This window comes from Stenella coeruleoalba (assembly GCF_951394435.1).
Source record: "Stenella coeruleoalba genome assembly, chromosome: 14".
Classification (NCBI taxonomy): Eukaryota; Metazoa; Chordata; class Mammalia; order Artiodactyla; family Delphinidae; genus Stenella; species Stenella coeruleoalba.
This window is the reverse complement of record NC_137160.1, coordinates 77,607,988-77,627,831: the sequence shown is the minus strand read 5'-3', so window position 1 is coordinate 77,627,831 and position 19,844 is coordinate 77,607,988. Positions and strand designations below refer to the sequence as shown.

Here is a 19,844-nt window from a genome sequence, read left to right as displayed (position 1 = left end):
CTGAAAGCTCGTGGAATTGCGTCCTGTGGAAACCTCTCATCCAGGGGCTGGCTGTGCAGGCTGCACTAGGGGTCAGCTAAGATGATTTCAGACATGGGAAGGGCTTCCTCCTTCCCGTTCTTATGGGAAAAGACAGGAAGTTGGTCACATGCTGGGTTTTTTGGAGAAACAGGTCAGCTAAACGTTTCCTTGTTTCTGATACAGCTAGTCCTAGTATCCACTCAGCAACTAGATACCCAGCCTTCTACCTTCTGATAACCTTAATGGGATAAAAACAACCATTTAAGAGATGAGGAAGCCAAGGGCTCCAAAGAGTGAGGTCACCTGTCCAAGGTCACATAGGTAGTAAGTCCAAGAACCAGGATTTGAACCCAGTTTTGCTGACTCGAGGCCAGTTTTCTTCCTGCTGTGCAGTGTTTACTCATGACACACCCGCTACTGAGAGTTTTTAGAGAAGTACCTGCTTTTATATTTCTCCATCTGAAAAATGGGCAGAATGGCAGCTGCCTGCTACCTATGCTAGTGAGAGGTTGAACGAACCCTGCCCTGAGAATGTTCTAGAACAATGCTGTCCACTGGAATGTTCTACATCTGCTTTGCTCAACACTGTGGCTACCGAGCAGTGCAACTGAGAGACTGAATTTTAAATTTAATTAATTTAGATGTAAATAGTCACCTGTGGCTTGTGGCTGTCATACTGGACAGTGCATTTCTAGAATCATAAGCCAAGAGGATTTCATTTTAACAGAAGGAAGGAGCAATGTGGACAAGTCAAGTTTTAAATTATTACTACTATTAATGCCAGGAGTTGGAGTGTCAAGAAAATTTTCCAGGACAAGAAAATTTGCTTTCTTAACTAGGTTCGGGTTAGGTTAAAACAAAAGTTTCACTCGCAGAGAATCAGGGAGTACACGAAGGTGAGGAGGGCGTCTTACTTGTTTTTATATTCTCAGGGCCTAGCATTGCCTTTGTAAGCAAATAAGTCCCAAATAATGTCCACTGGATTGAGGAGAGAAAGGGGATGTGTCTGAGAAGAACTCTACGTGGTGGGGTAGCAGCAGGCCTAGTTTTAACCCCCAACAGGAAATTTACACGAGGCTCTTCATTCAGCCCGTAATATCCATGTGTCAAGACAGACCTAACGGTCCTTGTTCTCATGAGTCTACACTTGAATAGTGGGGACAGAAAATAAACACAAGACAATCCAATCATTTCAGATACTGGCACACGCGAGGAGGGAAATAAAATGGTGATGGGGTAATGCAAACTGGGGACCACCACTCTGAACAGGGTGGTCAGGGAGGCGACAGAGTCTCAGAGGAAGTGACACTTGAATGATGGGAAGGGGACAGCCTTGGGAACATAGAGAAAAACCTCCCCAGGTGGAGGGAGCGGTAAGTGCGAAGGGCCTGAGAAGGAAGGTGCTGGCTGGTCCAGGGTGAGCCAAGGGAGAGGACAAGTCCTGGGTGATGAGGTTGGAGAAGTGGGTAGGAGTCTGATCAGGCAGGGCCAAGATGTATGAACTGTATAAGTTATCTGGATCTATGATGACAAGTGGCTGGTCTAGACACCCGGCCAGTGTGATGGTTTGGGACTGAGGTTATAGATCGGTGGCCGTCATTGTTAACCCACCCCCTTCTTGGCCGGCCAATGAGCACGGCTGTCCTGGGAGGCCCAGGTATGAGAAGATCCCAGACAGACCCTCTGGTGTCCAGAGGCACGTGGGAATCAGCGGCTCACCCAGCCTCACACATCAGGGACCGTGGGGCCATCAAGCAAACCCAAATAGCAGAAGCCCTTCCAATATAATTATAATATTAAAAACCAACCCACCCTCTCAGTGGACGGCATGGAGGCGCAGGAAAGAGCATCTGTGCTGTGAGCCATTAGGGGTCCCTGACAGATGTGCTCCTCTCCCCCCTCCCCCCACCAGCTGCAAATGAAGACCCGTCCTTTTCTTCTGCCCAGACAAGGATTGATGAGGATTCGGGAGAGCACTCAGACAGGCAAGGAAAGGCTGCGAACCTTTTCCAAGCCTGCAATTTATCTTGAGGAGACTATTCACATCACTTTTTACAGGCTGGATTATGCTCTGACCTGGCACATTAATCTCGCCGAATAAAATAATAATAATCAGAAAAAGGGAGCTGGACAGTTGCCAGGGAGGCATTAATAACTGTCGCCCACACCTCAGAGGTGCAGGGAAGGGGTGCCACCTCCCATCCCCGCCCCCTGGCCCCCAGCGGTGCCCGTCGAAAGGGAAGGAAGTGAGGTAGCCATTGCCTGAACTTGGGGGAATTTTATAGAGATGGTGTACGGGGACATTGCTCCTCAGTCAACTCCGAGGAATTTTCCAAGCACATCCAGAGAACTTCCGTGGGAGGGAGTGTGGTCTAGTAACTCCCTCCCAGAGCAAGGGTTCTGGAATCAGATTGCCTGAGTTCAAATCCCCACTCAGCCACTCATACACTGTGTGACCTTGGGCTACTTCTTAACCTCTCACTGCGTTTGTGTTTTCCTCTGGAAAACAGGGATAAAACCAGCAACTGCTGGGAGTGTAAAATGGTGTAGCTGCCGTGGGAAACAGTTTGGTGGTTCCTCAAAAAGTTAAACAGAATTACCATATGACCCAGCCATTCCACTCCTAAGTATTTACCCAGAAAAACTGTGTTCAAACAGATACTTCTACACAAATGTTCAAAGCACTGCTATTCCCAATAGCTAAAAAGTGGAAGCAATCCAAATGTCCATCAATGGATGAATGGATAAACAAAGGGTGGTCTATCCACACAATGGAATATTATTCAGCCATTAACATGGAACGAAGTGCTGATTTCTGCTACAATGTGGATAAATCTTGAAAATATGATGCTAAGTGAAATAAGCCAGACACAAAAGGTCACGTAATGTATGATTCCATTTATATGAAATGCCCAGAACAGGTAAATCCGTAGAGGTAGAAAGCAGATTGGTGGTGGCCAGAGGGAAGGGGGAGTGGCTGAATGGGTACGGGGTTTCCTTTTGGGGTGATGAAAATCTCTTAGGACTAGATAGAGGTGATGGTTGCACAGCACCATAAATGTACTGAATGGCACTGAATTGTATACTTTAAAATGATTGCTGGGACTTCCCTGGTGCTCCAGTGGAAGACTCCATGCTCCCAATGCCGGAGGCCCGGGTTCGACCCCTGGTCAGGGAGCTAAGATCCCACATACCGCAACTAAGCCCGTGCACCACAACTAGAGAAGCTCACAGGCCACAATAAAGACCCAGCGCAGCCTCAATAAATAAACAAACAGACAAATAAATAAATAAATGTCAGTTCTTGAAGATCCACCGAAGCCAAAATAAACAAATAAATGTCAGTTCTAATTTATAAAAATAAAATAAAATAAAATAAAATAAAATAAAATAAAATGATTGCTGGTTAATTTGATGTTATGTGAATTTTACCTCAATTTTTTAAAAACCCACAAAACAACAGCACTTGCCTTGTGAGACAGATGTCAGAGGGAAAAGGGTTAGAGCAGGGCCTGGCCCACGTGCAGGGCTGACTCCACATCAGCTGTTCCTATTGCCATCAGCGTTGTTACTCTGAGGTTTGCAAACTCTGGCAGGTTATTTAACTCAGTTTCTGCTCTGTGCAGAGAGATATCAACAGTATCTACCTCCCAGGATTGCTAAGATTAAACAAGACGATGTCTTCAGTAGACTATAAACTCCATGAGTATGTAGATTTTTGTCTACTTTGTACTTTGATACTGATGTATCCCTGTGCCTAGAACAGTGCCTGGCACACCTCTGGCATTTAGTAACTATTTCTTGAACAAATGGCAGTGCTTAACACACTGCCTGACTCCTGGTAATTGTTCGGCAAGGTTTACTTGCATTTATTACTATCGGTCTGGTTGCTGCATTTCTTTGAAGGTTTGCTGCATGTTCCTTTCTAGCACAGGGAAGTGAGTACTACTTTGCCTTGTAGATTTTGGTGTCTTCATGACAGAGGTATCTGGACACCTACCATATATGAGAGGTTTGAGCTGAGCTGACAATGGAGTCTAAGCTCTCACTGAGGTTACAGGAGGAGGTGATGAGAGTTAGTGTAGCTGTCTAGACTATCAACTCATCCACTCACCCATCCATCTACCAACCTGTCTGTCCATCTTTCTAAATATCCATCTACCCATCTAAATATCCATCCATCCATCCATCCATCCATCCAAGTACCCATCCATCATCTATCTAAATATCCATCCATCCATCTCCCATCCATCTATCCACACAATCACTGGACTATCCATCTGTCCACATATCCACCAACTTTCCCATCCAGCCATCCAATGCATCCATCTACCTATATATCCATTCACCCATCCATCTACCCACCCAAACATATATACATACATACAATGAATGCTTCCGAGTGCACATCAGATGCTGGTGATCCATCAACAAAGAAACCAGATGCATTCATTTCCTGCTGTCACAGAGGTTACAGTCGAGCAGAGCAGGCAGACAATTAAACAAGCAATTACACTCAGGGTGGTGAGTGCTAGAACAGGGGAAGTACAGGATGCTGTGAGAGTCCCCAGTAGGGGCACCATGCCTCACCTGAAGGGGCAGGGGAGGTTTCTAAGAGGCTGTGATCTGCAGGAGGAGCAGGAGGTGGTTAAGACACAAGAAAGGAAAAGGGTCTTTGAGGTAGAAGGGCAGCACACAGCTGACTCTGGAAGCTGTAAGGGTTAGTTACTCAGTCTCAGTTTTCTCATCTGGAAAATGGGGATAGAACATCTACCACATGTCAGATTGGCACGAGTTGGTGTATGGAAGGAAATGAAAGAAGAAGGGTCTGGCTGAAGCACAGGGAACAGAGGGAAGAGGGGCAGGAGAGAGTGAGAGGAAGACTAAGGATGCTGGATAGGCAGGTGGGCTGCAAAGCCTCACCTGCTTCCTCTCCAGGCAATGACAACCCACCCCTCATTTCACCCACATACATAAAGTCTTTTTATGTTTGCAGCATCTCAAACGGGGTTTTGTAAACATCTCAATTTTCTAAGGGAAGAAACATGTTCAGGCACATGTAGTGACTCACCCAAGGCCCCGTGGCTGGAAAATGGCAGGGTCAGGAATGGCCCAGGAATTCCGACATCCATTCAGTGCTGGGCAGATGATCTCCTGACGTGGCCATGGCCTTGGGAGTTGGAAGATGTGAATTCTGATTCTATAACTGACCAGCTGGGTGTTTTTTGGACAAAATATCTCACCCCTCTTTCAGCCACAGTACAGGGTAAGCGAAAGAATGGCCACCCAAAGATACCAGGTCCCAAACCCTGGAAGCTGTGAATGTGACCTCATCTGGAAAAAGGGTATTTGAAGACACAATTAAGTTAAGGCTCTTGGCACGGGGAGCATGTCCTGGATTGTCTGGGTGGGGCCCAAATGCAGTCACATGTATCTGTATGAGACAGATAGAAGGAGACGTCATACACAGCAGAGGCCAGGTGACCGCAGAGGCAGACTGGAGTGATGCTGCCATGAGCTAAGGAATGCTGCCAGCTACCAGAAGCTGGAAGACGCAAGGAAGGATCCTCCCCTAACATCCAGCACCGCCCCCCCACCACACCTCTGACACCTAGACTTCGTTTCAGTGACACTGATTTTGGACTTCTGACCTCCAGGACTGTGAGAGAACAAATTTCTATTGTTTTCAGTCCCAGGCATGTGGTTATTTATTATAGCACCACAGGAAATGAATACAGTGGGCCCTCTATCCGCAGGTTCCTCGTCTGTGGATTCAACCAATCTCACACAGAAAATCCGAGGATGCGGAACCGCAGATGTGGAGGAGCAAACGGAAGGGACTTGAGCGTCCACGGATTTTGGTATCCGAGGAAGATCTTGGAACCAATCCCTCGCAGATACTGAGGGATGACTGTACTCAGCTTTTCATCTAGAAAGTGGTGATAATAATCTCTCTCTCACTCAGAGGGGTGTTGAGAGCCTTATATGAGTCAAGACATGGGAAAGAATCTAGCAAGAACCAGAATGCGCTAGGCAATGAGTAACCATTCTCTATCTGTTTTCCTTATCTTTCTCCCATACCCACTGTGAGGTACAGCTTGGGCCCCGAAGCTGAAGCCCTGGGCTGGAGTCCCAACTCTACCACTTAATAGCTGTCTGCCTGCTCAACCTTCCGTCTCCTCCTCATGAACGACAGGAACTGTACCTCCCTGAGAGGAACAGCAAGAGGCTACATAAGGTAATGCATACATGAAGTGCTTAGTACGGTCTCAGGTTCACAGTCGGTGCTCAACAACTGCGAGCCATTATTATTCCAGGCAGTCAGTGCGGAGCCAGCTTCCTCACATGCCTGGATTCACGTCTCCTGCCTTCAACAAAGTGCCACAACTGCTATGAAGGAAGAGGTTCAGGGCATCTAGAACCCAAGGGGCACTGAACCCAAGGAGGGGGTCATGGGAACCCTGATTTGTAGCCGGTTGGTCAGAAGTACAGGTGCCAACTTGGGGCTGGTGACTGGCATCTGAAGTGACAGGGGCAGTCTTGCGCGACTGAGACCTTATCCTGTGGGATCTGACACTATCTCGAGGTGGACAGTGTCAGAACTGTGTTAAACTGAAGGATACCCAGCCGGTGTCAGAGAATTACATGATGTGTGGAAAACCCACACATCTGGTGTCGGAGGTATTGAGTGTGTGTGTGTACAGAAGAAACACAGGAGTGTGTTTTTCCTATACACCTGGCCAGTGATTTGATCAGTTGTCACTCAAGACAGATGGTCAATTCCAACCCGCTCTTCTGCCAACCAATGCCTGGGAAATTCTGAGCTTTCTGACCTAACCGTGATGTCTTTTCCTCACACTGCTCAGTCCTCTGAATTCCAATGATTATCCCCCAAGACCTCTTCATCCCAACACCTCCTGCAGGCCTCTCCCTAAGGTACACTCCAAAGAATCACTGCCACCAGTCTGCTTCCTGTGTCCACGGCAGGCGTCACTCATGGATCACAGAGTCCTTTTCTTCTGAGCCTCGGTACCCTCTATATAACGTGCCCCAGAAGCCACAAAGAGTCAAAAACCTTTGAGAGCCATCCTTCCCTGGGAGAAGCAGGACCCAGGGCATGTCAATGTGCTTTTTTTCCTTCCTTGGGTGAAATTTAGATGAAAATTGCATCAAGGCCAGCTCTGAACAACAAAACTTAGTAAATGCACTTGGAGAGCAGAGGCGTGACAAGAAGGTGGTGACAATAAAGAATGATGCTCAGCTTCAAGGGATGACAAGAGGTGGGAGACAGGATCTGCTAGCTCAGGCTCTGTTCACTTGATGCACTGACATTAGCTCTGCCCAAGTCCAACCTTTCCTTCTCCAGAAGGCATCCTGAAACCCCTGCATGATTGGCGTGATGGGCCTACCTTGGACTTGACGGCCAGGATGATCTTGGGCAGGGCCACGACAAGGCACTTGAGGGCGATGGTGATGTACTTGAGCACAAAGTCTGCGATGCCCACGATCCACAGCAGGTCAAAGAAGTCCAGCGTCTCCAGGTTGGGCTTCAGGAATATGAGGCTGGGGGAGGAGTCAGAGAGTCAGGATGCTCACTTAGGGTCACTGGCCCTTAGGGGCCCTTCTACTCATTCTAGGAGCCTTGTAAATATTACCTGTAGAAAGAGCACTAAGCTGGGAGTCAGATATCTGTGCCCTGTTCCTGAATCTGCTATTAACTTGCTGTGTGACCTCAGGTGGGTATCTTAACCTCTCTGAGCCTCAGTTCCCCTGAGAGTTAAATGATGAGACTGGCCTAGAGCATCATTAGCTAAGGTCCCCTCCAGTTTTATGGGCCACAAAAGGCTTCACAAGAGGAAACAAAAGGAAGGAAGGAAGGCCGACCAATAACATGAAGGAGGGAGAGAGAGAGAAGGAGGGAGGAGGGATTTGATGTGCAGACGCTGTGCTAAGCAATTTACTCACTGTATCTCATTGTCCTGCAGAGTGAGCACTGCTCATCCCCACTTTATAAATGAGGCCCTGAAGCTTGGAGATGTGAAGTTAAGTTGCCCAAGGTCACACTGCATGATAAGCATATGGGCATCAGTATCAAGACAGACTTGAATTTGAATCCAGGCCTCTCCATTACTGGACCCTAGGCAGATAATGTTCTCTCTGTAAGCCTCAGTGTTCTCATCAATAAAATGGGAATCGGTCCCTCCCTCAGTGTTACTGGTGGGATTCAATTTGATAATAGGTATACTACTGACTCTGTCATGCAGCAGTAATAATAACAACATCTCTACGGGGCAGGCACTGTTACCTACCCATTTTGCAGATGAGAAAAAAGAGGCACAGAAAGGTAAATGAACATGCACAAGGTCCTACAAATATGATGGAACGGTGGTGGATTCGAACCCAGGTGTCCCGGCTACAGTTACTGCTCTCAGTCCTTATTCCACAGCAGTACTACTCGGAGTGTGTAAACCCATTTTACCCATCCGTGACCAGGTAAGTCACACTCAATTTCTGTACTTCCCTCACTGGGGACAGACAACAAGCCATTCTCGAATTGGCACTGATCCATAGACCACATGCTGAGTAGCACTGCTCTCCATCACCTCTGTGGATGATGATATTAATAATATCTTGGCTTTCTACAGCATGCTGGCCCTAGTCTACATGCTTTGCATGTCTCAAGTCATCTCATCTTCCCAAAGGCTCTATGTGGTAGGCACTATGATTATCGCATCTTGAGCTGGGGAATCTGCAGCGCTTCGACGTGGAGTCACCGCCCACGGCATCTCAGCTAGAATGTGGCGCTAGGATTGGAACCAGCACCCAAACGGTGCTGGTCCCCTCGCTTTTCCTCCTGCCAGATTAGAGGCTCCAAGCAAAGGCCACCCCGAGTCCTGCCTGTCCACCAAAAAGCAGGGGACAGTGCACACAGCCCAGAGTGAATGCTTTCTAAATGCTTCCCACATACTCTGCTGGGCTGGTGGAAAATGGTGCAAACTGAGGCCCCCTGAGGAGAGCATCCTAGGAATGAACTGGTCTGTTTTTGTACTTTTATTTTTAAAAGTCAATTTCTATTTTGAAGAGCGAGAGTAGGGTTAAATCAATGAAAATAATCTATTTTTGCAATCTCTCATGATACCTTTGGTGTCCTTCCACATCTGAGCCCTGTCTCTGTGGGATGCCTCGTCTGCAAGTCTGAGTGGCATCCGAGTTACGATATGGGGAGAGGCTGGCAGCCCTGAGCTCCCCTTTTTGTCTCTGCTCTTGTCCCTCCCTGGGCACAATCCAGGCTGGCTGGTTGACTTCCATGCCCTGCTTTTCTATTATGCATCTGTGATCGCAAAAGAAATGAAGATCTGCCCTCCACTTTCCATTTGATCTCAGAGACACCAATCTGTTAAATTCACCCACGTAGGTTTTAGTTCATTGTCTTAGAGTTTTTTCTGTTTTGGCTTTTGGAGCCAGAAAGATGCCCAAGTGTTTTTCCGCAGATTGATCACTAAGTCCACTTATTTCTAACGTACACTATGAACTTTAATGGATGAATACATTTTATTGTCAGTTTTCTGCCCCATTAGCCATCACCCCCAATAGACAAAGTAATTTATCATAAAAGAATAATATTATGATATGATTATGACATATCAAATGTTTCACAGTTTGCCCAGTACTTTTCACATATTAACATTTGGCCTCTCTGATAATTAGCCTGTGGGTGGGTAATGACCTTCAGGTGGGTAAGGCAGAAATTAACTTGCTCTCGGTTTCACAAATGCAGAAACTAGGCGAGGTTCGAAGAGGTTCCACTGTTTGCCGAAGGGCACAAAGCTGGTACGTGGCAAGACTAAGAACCTCTGACACTGGTCATCAGACTTCAAATCCGGGGATGATTCAAAGTCTCTGTTACCTACTGGGACTAAGGCTTATTAGAAAGGGTTTCATTAAGCCAAAGTTTCCTCACCTGTAAAACAGGGACAGCAATACCCTGCTGAGTGGGAGGGCAAAATAAGATAATGGCTATTGGTAGCATTTACAAACCCACTCTAGACCACTGACATCAGTAAGGAAGGAGGCTCAGCTCTGCTGCTTTTCTCCGAGTCACTCTCTTTCTCTTTGTGTGCTGCCGGTTGGACTCAGCACTGGTTTGACGAGGGCACAGAGGTCTGAGCCTGTGAATGTGATCACGCCCAGAGAATGGCATGAGCTGGAAATTCCTCCCAGGTTCTGGGAGACTCCATCTCCTTTATCCTCCACCAGGACCTTGATCTTCTGGGCCAGGCAACTAATGCAGTGTGCGGGAGGCATGCTGATGCCTTGGAACTAACTTCCCAAATTGCTTTCATGCAACTTCGGGTGGCCCCAGAAAGTGGTGAAATGGGTCAGTCCTCAAAGTCCATTTTTAAAACAGATGGGCATGATCTGAAAGCTTGGCTTGAGTTTCAACCCTGTGCCAGAGACCATTACTGGCCAGTCCTCCCCGCCCCCACGCACTATGTGGCTACTAGAAAATGCAAAATTACACACGTGGCTTGCATTATATTTCTATAAAGAATGATGCTCTAGGCACGTGTATATGACAACAGGGTGGGATGTGAAAGTTACAACATGACCTAGAGCTACGGCACTGTTCTCAAATGAAGGGGCTGTGGGTCCTGAGTCCAACAAAGCCCCCCACTTTCTCACTGGGGGTCAGACTCCCCTGCTCACCTGTTATACAGCTGCTGGGAACTGAACGTGTAGAGCACATACAGGGTGTTCCCCGCCAGAAAGGCTAAGATCCACAAAATGACCAGCACCGACCTCTTCTCCTAGAGACAAAGCAAGAGATCTGTGGAGATGCTGAAACGCCAAAGGTGCACCTGGCAGGATATTCCAGAATGTTCCCCGACAAAGGGCAAATTTTCCCTTTCTCAAAGGTTTGGAGGAAGCGGGGCTAATGGTGAAAGGAAGGGCGTTGGCATCTTTCCATCCCACTGGAACCTAAGGGATGGTTACAGAGAAGGTAACAGAAATGTGTGAACCTGCTTGGAGAACAATCCAGAGAGTCAGAAGGGCACCACGGTTAGCAAATCAGACTCTGGAGCTGGGTGGCCTGGGTTCAAATCCTTGGTCTATTATCTGGAGGCTGTCCAACCCTGGGCAATTACTTAAACTCTCTACATTTCTCTGTAAAATGGGTATACATTGTATCTCTCTTCTAGAGTCTGAGAATTAATGTACATGAACTGCTTAGAACAGTACCTGGCATGTAAGGAATGTTAGTTTACATTTACTGTTAGGAACTGAGGCACAGAGAAACTAAGTGACTCTGGCTCAAGGGCACATGTTTTAAGCTCCAGTGTCCTCATTAAAAAATGAGGTTTGGGGACTTCCTGGTGGTGCAGTGGTTAAGAATCCGCCTGCCAATGCAGGGGACATGGGTTTGAGCCCTGGTCTGGGAAGACCCCACATGCTGTGGAGCAGCTAAGCCTGTGTGCCACAACTACTGAAGCCCATGTGCCAGAGCCCGTGCTCCACAACGAGAAGCCACTGCAATGAGAAGCCCGCGCACCGCAACGAAGAGTGGCCCCCGCTCGCCACAACTAGAGAAAGCCCGCGTGCAGCAACGAAGACCCAATGCAGCCAAAAATAAATAAATAAATATTTTTTTTTAAATGAGGTTTTGTTAAGGATTAAGTAAACTTGATAAATGTAAACATTCAGTCTGGTACAGGCTCACATTTCAGGCTCACTAAATGGTAGGACTTGTTGTTCTGACTTTACAACCCAGCAGTAGATTCAGATCGACAGGTTGGAAACTTCTGTTCTAACTTTTTCCGGCATGGACCTTTGGGCTACTGCCCTGGACTGACCATTCAACATAGGGCCACATTTATAGGATTAAATTCAAACTCGTACACATGGATGTCAAAGCCCTTTGCAATCTAGCCCCGTTTCTCTTTCTCCAGCCTTGTTTCTGATTAGTCCCCAGGAAGACAAGCTGGGAAACCTTCTCAGTTGGCTGTTTCTCAGTAGTCTCTCAGCCTGACAGCTGAAATTTCTAGATGAGGCGTAGAGCAGGGCATTCCTGCCCGTGTACCCTGGGATACATAATCAGACCCCCGTGCTGCTGACAAGCTGCAAAGTTTGTCTTTTCCTGGACCAGGGCGGCTGCATTGCTGGAATAAGATGAGGTCATAACTTTCCCAGTGTAACCTTCCCTGTGGTTTCGGTAAATGCTCCACTGTCTCCAGACACAGCTCAGTGCTCGACACCCTGTTACAACACACGTTTCCATAGTGTAGACAAAATAAATGCATCTCCATCCACCCATTATTCCAGGAGGGGTCAAGGTTAACGGCCTGAGAAACCACCTCCAACCAACCAACTGCTCTTATCAATGTGATTAATCCACTCGGCAGCCCTTTTTATGCCAATAAATAATAGATTCTGGTTTAATCCCCTGTAAATCCAAACCAAAAGTGGAAGAGAAAGGGAATTAGCAATGCTCCGAGAAGCCAGACTCTGAAGGACAAATGGGGTACTTCTCTAGTAGTAAGTTGAGATTCCTAAACTTACTAAGCGTCATGCAGACTCTCTTCCACTGAAATGTACACAGACAGGCAAAGCATCACCTGTGTCTTCATAGGGTTCAAAGACCCCTAGAAGCCTGTCCATGGATACAGGCATCCCCTTGCCCCTAAAATTCAAGTCAAGGCACCACGCGGATGTTACTGCATCTGAGAAAGAGCCACAGCCCCAATAGTCTCCACTGTGACATTGAGCAACCTGCTGTTCTAATAGCAGCAGAAAGGGGTCTGCATGAAGAAGATGAGACTAAGGGTCAAGAAGAACCTCTGGCTCCATGCCCAACTCCAGACTTCAATGTGCTCATGTATCAAATAAAGACTGAGCTGGCATCTGTGCCTCATGGACGCCTAGGTGCTTCTGAGAAAGCAGACGACCCCAGAGCAAGGTCAGAGAGGATGGTGGCTATTATAGGATCACATGTGCAGCAGAAAACAGGCTTGTTAAAAATAGCTCAATTAAGTTGTTCCTATGAGCCAGGCACTGCACTAAACACCTTCCATGCACCATCTCATTTAATCCTCTCGATGGGTGTATGAAGTTGGTGTGGCAGTTCCTTTTCCAGAGGTGGCACCTGAGGCTGTGATCAGTGAGGTAACCCATCCAAGGGCTTGCAGGAGGGTGGAGGAGCTGGAATTTGAATCTGGGGGGGTAGTACAGGCTTTGGGCTCAATGCCTGGGTTCATATCCTGATGCCACCCTTCACACTGGCTGTGTGGCCTTAGGCAAGAAACTTACGTCTTAGCCAAGAAATTCTGGGCCACTATTTCCTCACTGGGAAAATGAGTTCAGAATGATTTTGCCTCCCTCCCAGGTTGCTGGGATGAAACTGCAAGAGGAGCTGTGTAATGGGTCCAGCACCGTGCTGGACATGGTTAGTGCTCGGCAGATACCAGAGGGCATTCGGGGTGACGGTGGTGAAGCCGTACAGCCACCCAGCAGTGCCCGTGGGGCGGCCTTAACCATGGGCGTGAGTTGGAAGTGAGCTAACTGATTGAATGCCGGGAGGATAAGGGGAATGGGCCAGGGGCACATGGGGAGAGGCTGCTGTTGGAAGGGAGAAGGATGGCACATCCGGGGATCTGCCCAGGGTGGGAGGTAGAAGAATGGCCTCCCAAAGGTGTTCCTGTCCCAATCCCTGCAACCTGTGAATATGTTAGGTTACACAGCAAAGGGCAATAAAGGTTGCAGGTGGAATCAAGTTTGCTAATCAGCTGACCCTGTGTGAGGGACAGTCTCCTGGATTATCCAGGAGGGTCCAATGTAATCACAAGGGTCCGTAAAAGTGGAAGAGGGAGACAGAGGAGGAGAGTCAGAGGGAGATGTGTCTATGGAGGGATGGTCACAGAGATACAACGTTGCTGGCTCGAAGGAGGAGGAAGGGGCCATGAGCCAACGAATGTGGGTGACTTCTAGAACCTGGAAAAGGCGAGGAAAGAGACTGTCCTCTGAACCCTTCAGAAGGAACACAGTCCTGTTGACACTCTGATCTTAGGCTAGAGGGACCCACTTCAGGCTTTGATCTACAGAACTGCGAGTAATCCCTCTGTGTTGCTTTAAGCCACCGAGTTTGTGGTCATTTGTTACAGCAGCCCCAGGACAGTAATTTACCAGGTGACTCACCTTTAGAGAGACCTGCTCCCGGAGCGTGGAGTTGGCATAGGCGAAGGTGCTGGCCATCCCGATGCACACAGCAATGCCTGCAGGACAGAGGAGGGGCCGAGACCACCCACTTAGACTCGTCAGACCTGGCCCGGGCTTACTACGGACAATCCCTGGTCCCCTCGGGGTTGACATGCTAACCACAGAGGAGAGAGAAAAATCCCATTTCTGAGGCATTTGGGCTGCCATGTATATCACTGGGAACCCCAAGCCACTCTGAGAAGAGGCCTCTGACTTAGGGATGGGATTGAGGCCCGCCACTGTGGGCGTATTTTATAGAACCAGTTAGAAGCATGGGCTGTGCAGTCTGGTAAGACCTGTGTTCAAATCTCGGCTTGGACTAATCACTGCACCTCTCTGAGCCCCAGTTTGCTCCTCTGTAAAACAGACAGAATAATAACAGTACTTAACTCAAGGAGGGATACTGCTTACAGTGTACAATCTCTAGAAGTTAGTAAGTGGTGCCTATTATTATTTCTACTTCCAAAAAGAATCTGAGGCGTGTTATTTGTAATAAAAGCATATGTAGGGCTTCCCTGGTGGCGCGGTGGTTGAGAGTCCGCCTGCTGATGCAGGGGACACGGGTTTGTGCCCCGGCCCAGGAAGATCCCACATGCCGCGGAGCGGCTGGGCCCGTGAGCCATAGCTGCTGAGCCTGCGCGTCCAGAGCCTGTGCTCCGCAACGGGAGAGGCCACAACAGTGAGAGGCCCGCGTACCGCAACAAAACAAAACAAAACAAAACAAAAAACAAAACAAAACAAACAAACAAAAAAAGCATATGTAGAAAAAGACCACAACATCATAAGAAATTGAAGTTTCATGTTAAAGGGGAAAGAATTCCTAGCTGACAGGAAAACATGACCCTTGCAGAGTAGGGAAAAAGAACTGAATTTTATTCCACAATTTAGCAAGCTACTATCTTGGAATTCTCCCTAAATAGGGATTTTCGAATCCTACTTTTTGTTCCCTGTGGAAAGGATTCTGCTTTCACATGACATGCACAGTTCCCAAGGTTGGAGTTCACTTTTACTTTTTAAATAGTACGTGTATTCCAGGCATTCTTCCAAATCTTCTTTGTAAAAGATGTGTTTCTTCATTAAAAACATATAAAATCAAAACCAGTAACCCCACAATCTCTTCTTGTACTATTCTCTTTGATCAAACAAAAAAACCTGCCAACTGAGAAACAAAATGACCAAACTTGAGAATAAAAATTAGTGGTGAGTTTGCTGGAATTCAGGGTAAGGGAGAACACGCCAGGTTCCATTTCTAGGAATAAAAAGGGAGGGACTGACATGGTAGCACCCCAAAAAGGAAGGAGTGATCTGAGTCAGCTGGAACCCACCAGAAAGGGGCAAATGAGACACAAACGATGGCCTAAACTCCTCTAGATATTTCTTGTGGGCTGTAATAAGCCATGAGACAGTAATTAGTACCATAATTTCTACCATAAGATAAAAACAATAGCCTAAACTCTCCAGGACACAGCAACATCATGATCTAATAACAGTACGTAACAGATAATAACAACAGTGGACCGGAAGCCACAGTTATTGACTGTTAAGTGTGTGTCAGGTACTAGGCTAAGCACTTTATGAATCATTATCTTACTTCCTAATAATAATATTAGGTAGTATTTACTGAGCACTTGCTATGTGCAGGGTTCTATGTTAGGTATCTTACATGTATTAATAATGAATATAATAAAAATAATAATCTACACTTGCATAGCACTTACTCTCTGCCAGGCACTGTCCTAAGTGCTTTACATGTTTATTCATTTAACCTCACTCAATCTCACGAAGGCAGATGCTGTTCATATACTATAATAGCATCTGTAACATACTACTAGAGTCTATGTATAGCTATAATACATATGTAATAGTATTTGTAACAGTATATACACTATTTTAACCCCCATTTTTTGGATGATTGGACTGAGGCACAGAGAGGTTAAATAATGTACCCAGCGTCACACAACTAGGAAGGGGGCAGAGCCCAGGTTCAGACCCAAGCAGTCTGAACTCCTGGGTAGTACACTCTATTCCTTCACATCACCCAACCAGCTGTGGGAGCTTCTACCACAACCCCGCTGGAGAGATGGCGAATCTGAGACTCAAAGAATATGAGTGGCTTGCCCCAAGTCACACAGCTAGTCGGCCAGGATTTGAACCCAGGTCTGACTCAGAATCCTGGACTCTCAAGGACTTTGCACCATAAGGACCTCTACTGCCTTCCCTTGGCACTTGGGATGGAGACGCCATCCCCCTACCCAACGGGTGAGGCGGCAGTCTTTGCACCCTGCATCCCTCCACACTCACCGAGCTTATGTTGGAAGCACACTTTGGCCAGCAGGATGAGGATGAAGGGCAGCCCTTTCTGGAGCCAGCAGATCACGGCCTTCAGCTCGGACAGGGCTGGGGCGGGCGTCCCCGGCTGCTCGTCTCCCGCCTCGTCGGAGTGTGCGCGGTGGTCCCCGCCCACGTGCTGCAGCAGGGAGCCCCCGCGGTGGCCGCCGTGGTGGAAGTGGTGGTGGGGCTGGCGGTGGTGGTAGGCGCCCCCCTCACCGCGGCCCCCACCTTCCTCCCTGGATGTGGGCATCTGGAGAAACACGTCCCCGCCGCCCGCCGCGGCCCCCAGCACCAGGCTGGACGGGAAAGGGGTGGCGGGGAGGCTGCCTGTCGGGAGGCCCGATAAGCCGGAGAAGAGCGCTGGTGGGGAGGCCGCTTCTGCCTTCAGACTCTCAAAGACTCCGCCTTCGTCCACACTCGCCTCAGAGCTGAGCGCTTGACTGCGATTTCTGGGCCAGAAGGGAGGAGAAAGCCGCCACCAAGTCAGGCAGTGGAGGATGGGGGGCAAGGGACCCTATCAGTGATGTTAGGGGCCGAATTGGGGCCCCTGCCCCAGGAAAATCATATGTTGAGACCCTAACCCCCAGTACCTCAGCCTGTGACAGTTTTTGAAGACAGTGCTTTTGCAGAGGTAAGTGAAAATGAGATCATTAGGGCCAGCCTTAATCCAATATGACTGGTGTCCTTATAAGAGGAGGAAATTTGGACACGGGCATGCGGGAGGGAAGACGATGTGAAGACACAGAGAGAAGGCGCCCATCTGTGAGCCAAGAAGAGAGGCCTCAGAAGAAACCAACCCTGCCGATGCCTTGATCTTGGACCTCCAGCCTCCCGAATTGTAGAAAATAAATTTCTGTAGTTTAAGCCACCTAGACTGTGACACCTTGTCACCCTGCAGCCCTAGCAAACTAATATAAGTAATAATAGCAACAGGGTCATAATCTTTACTGAAATTTTACTATGTGCCAGATACTTTTCTAAGTGCTTTCCATCAATTAACTCATTAAATCTTCCTATCAACCCTGTGAACTAGGTACTAATAATACCAACTTACAGATCGAGAAACTGAGGCACAGAACAAAGTAACTTGTCCAGGATCACACAGCTGGTAAGGTATGGAACAGGGAAGAGTCAAACCCAGCAAGGCTACCTCTGGAGCCTGCTTTCTTAACCACTACACTTTACTGAAAAGGGAGCGCAGAGTCCTCTGATTCTAGAATAACCTCAGAAACTCAGGTACCCCTGGTTCTGTAATCTCCAAGTTCAATGATTCCCAGTTCCCAAGAGGATCCACCTTGGTCACAACTGGTATTTGGAGGGCAGCAGAAAGTAATGGGAAGAAGATTTAATTGGAGAAGCCCACATGTGAACCCTAGCTCCACCCTTCCCAGGGGTCTTAACAATCCTACACTCAGTTTTCTCACCTGGAAAATGGGTATAAACACCATTCATGCATAGAATTCCTGGGGATCAAATTTAGAATACCCCTTTCAGTGTACCTCGCACTTAGTAAGTGGGAACTATTATCTCTAGTCCCTATGGAAAACCTCCAGGGCTAACTGCCATTTCTAGTTCCAAGCACAGGCCTGTTGTACTGGAATCAGGTAAAGGATGCTGATGCTCTCTCAGAGCCATTGCTGGAGGAGCAGAGAGCCTAGAGTTACCCTTCTGAGAATGGTGAGCCCCAAACTGAGTGCACTTTCCCATGAACACCATGCCCCGGAGTTCTGGATGTCATGTGTCTTCTCTTGGGCTTGTCCTTTTCGAATGCAATCAGTCTACACAACAGGTGGAGTTGATTAGCTCAATGTGCTGTGTCAGTGGGAGGGGCAAAGAGCCACCCTCCCCTCCTTATCTCACCCCAGAGTAGAGTTCCCAAGGAACCTCCACAGACCCCTATGGTACTCTAAATACATCCTGAGTTTACTGAAAGTGAGTGCTGAGTTCCACTCATCCTGTGGACCCCACAACCCAGGGCATACAACCCAGGTGCTTAATAAAAGTATGCTAGTTATCGGGCTTCTCTGGTGGCGCAGTGGTTTAGAATCCGCCTGCCAATGCAGGGGACACGGGTTTGAGCCCTGGTCCGGGAAGATCCCACATGCTGCAGAGCAGCTAAGCCCACGTGCCACAACTACTGAGCCTGCGCTCTAGAGCCCGCGAGCCACAACTACTGAAGGCTGCGTGCCACAACTACTGAAGCCTGTGCACCTAGAGCCTGTGCTCCGCAACAAGAGAAGCCACTGCAATGAGAAGCCCGCACACCGCAACAAAGAGTAGCCCCCGCACCGCAACGAACGGTAGCCCCTGCTCTCCACACCTAAGGAAACCCTGCACGCAGCAACAAAGACGCAACGCAGCCATAAATAAATAAATTAATAATAATAATAATAAAAGTATGCTAGTTACCATCCAGGCACAAAATGGCCCCAGAGGGAGGCTGCAGGGGAGGTTTTACACTGCTTTCGCACTCGATCTTACGTAATCTATTCTCCACTCAGACAAGGGTGCATTAAAAAAAAAACCAAAAAAAACATGTATTTGATTATTTCACTAACCCACTAAAAGGGCTTCCCATTCTAAACTCCTTCCTGCAGTCTCAGATAAACCCTAAAGATAGGGACTAATATCATTTCCATTTTACAGATAAAGAAACTGAGGCTTAGAGAGATGAACTTGCCAGATATCTTGGATTATCTTGCCCTGAACGCCAATCTCACCATGTGCCCTTTTCTTACTGCCCAAGGGCTTCCAGGGCCCTTGCCCAGGCCATCCCCTTCATGGGCTGTCCCCCTGCCCCACCCTGTCCCACCTAGGTAACTTATGCTCATCCCTCAGATTCTGGCTAAAAATCTCTCTTGCTTGGTGGAGCCTTCCCTACCTCCTGGACAACGACAGTCTCCTTGCTCTTTGTCCTCACTGCACTCTACCCTCCCCTGCACAGGACTGATCATATTTATTGTTTTACTCCTTACCTGTGACTCTCAACCCTGGGTGTACATTGTAATAACTCGAGGGAGCTTTTGAAAAATACAGGTGCCCTGGACCCAATGTTGACCAACTGAATCAAAATCTTTGGGGTTGGGCCTCAGCACCGCTATTTCTTCAGAGCCTTCCGGGTGATTCTAACATGCAGTCAGCACTGAGAACGGCACTTGAGACTGGGCCCTGCTCCGTAAGGTCAAAGACCATGACTGTTTGCTCCCCACTGGATTACCACTACCCAGCACAATGCACCTCGT

The 19,844-nt window shown here is 48.0% G+C and overlaps 1 protein-coding gene across 3 annotated transcripts in view; it reads right to left on the bottom strand.

Annotated features, from left to right (window-relative positions):
• The window catches only part of RNFT2 (ring finger protein, transmembrane 2), a 62,706-nt gene that overhangs the window by 37,981 nt on the left and 4,881 nt on the right, over positions 1-19,844 (bottom strand). For all 3 annotated transcript variants that reach the window (XM_079943020.1, XM_079943021.1, XM_079943022.1), the window contains 4 exons: positions 16,573-17,051; positions 14,212-14,288; positions 10,729-10,829; positions 7,431-7,584 (listed from right to left, as the gene is read on the bottom strand). In XM_079943020.1, the coding sequence (XP_079799146.1) occupies positions 7,431-7,584; positions 10,729-10,829; positions 14,212-14,288; positions 16,573-17,051 (811 nt within the window). The remainder of the gene's footprint in view (positions 1-7,430; positions 7,585-10,728; positions 10,830-14,211; positions 14,289-16,572; positions 17,052-19,844) is intronic.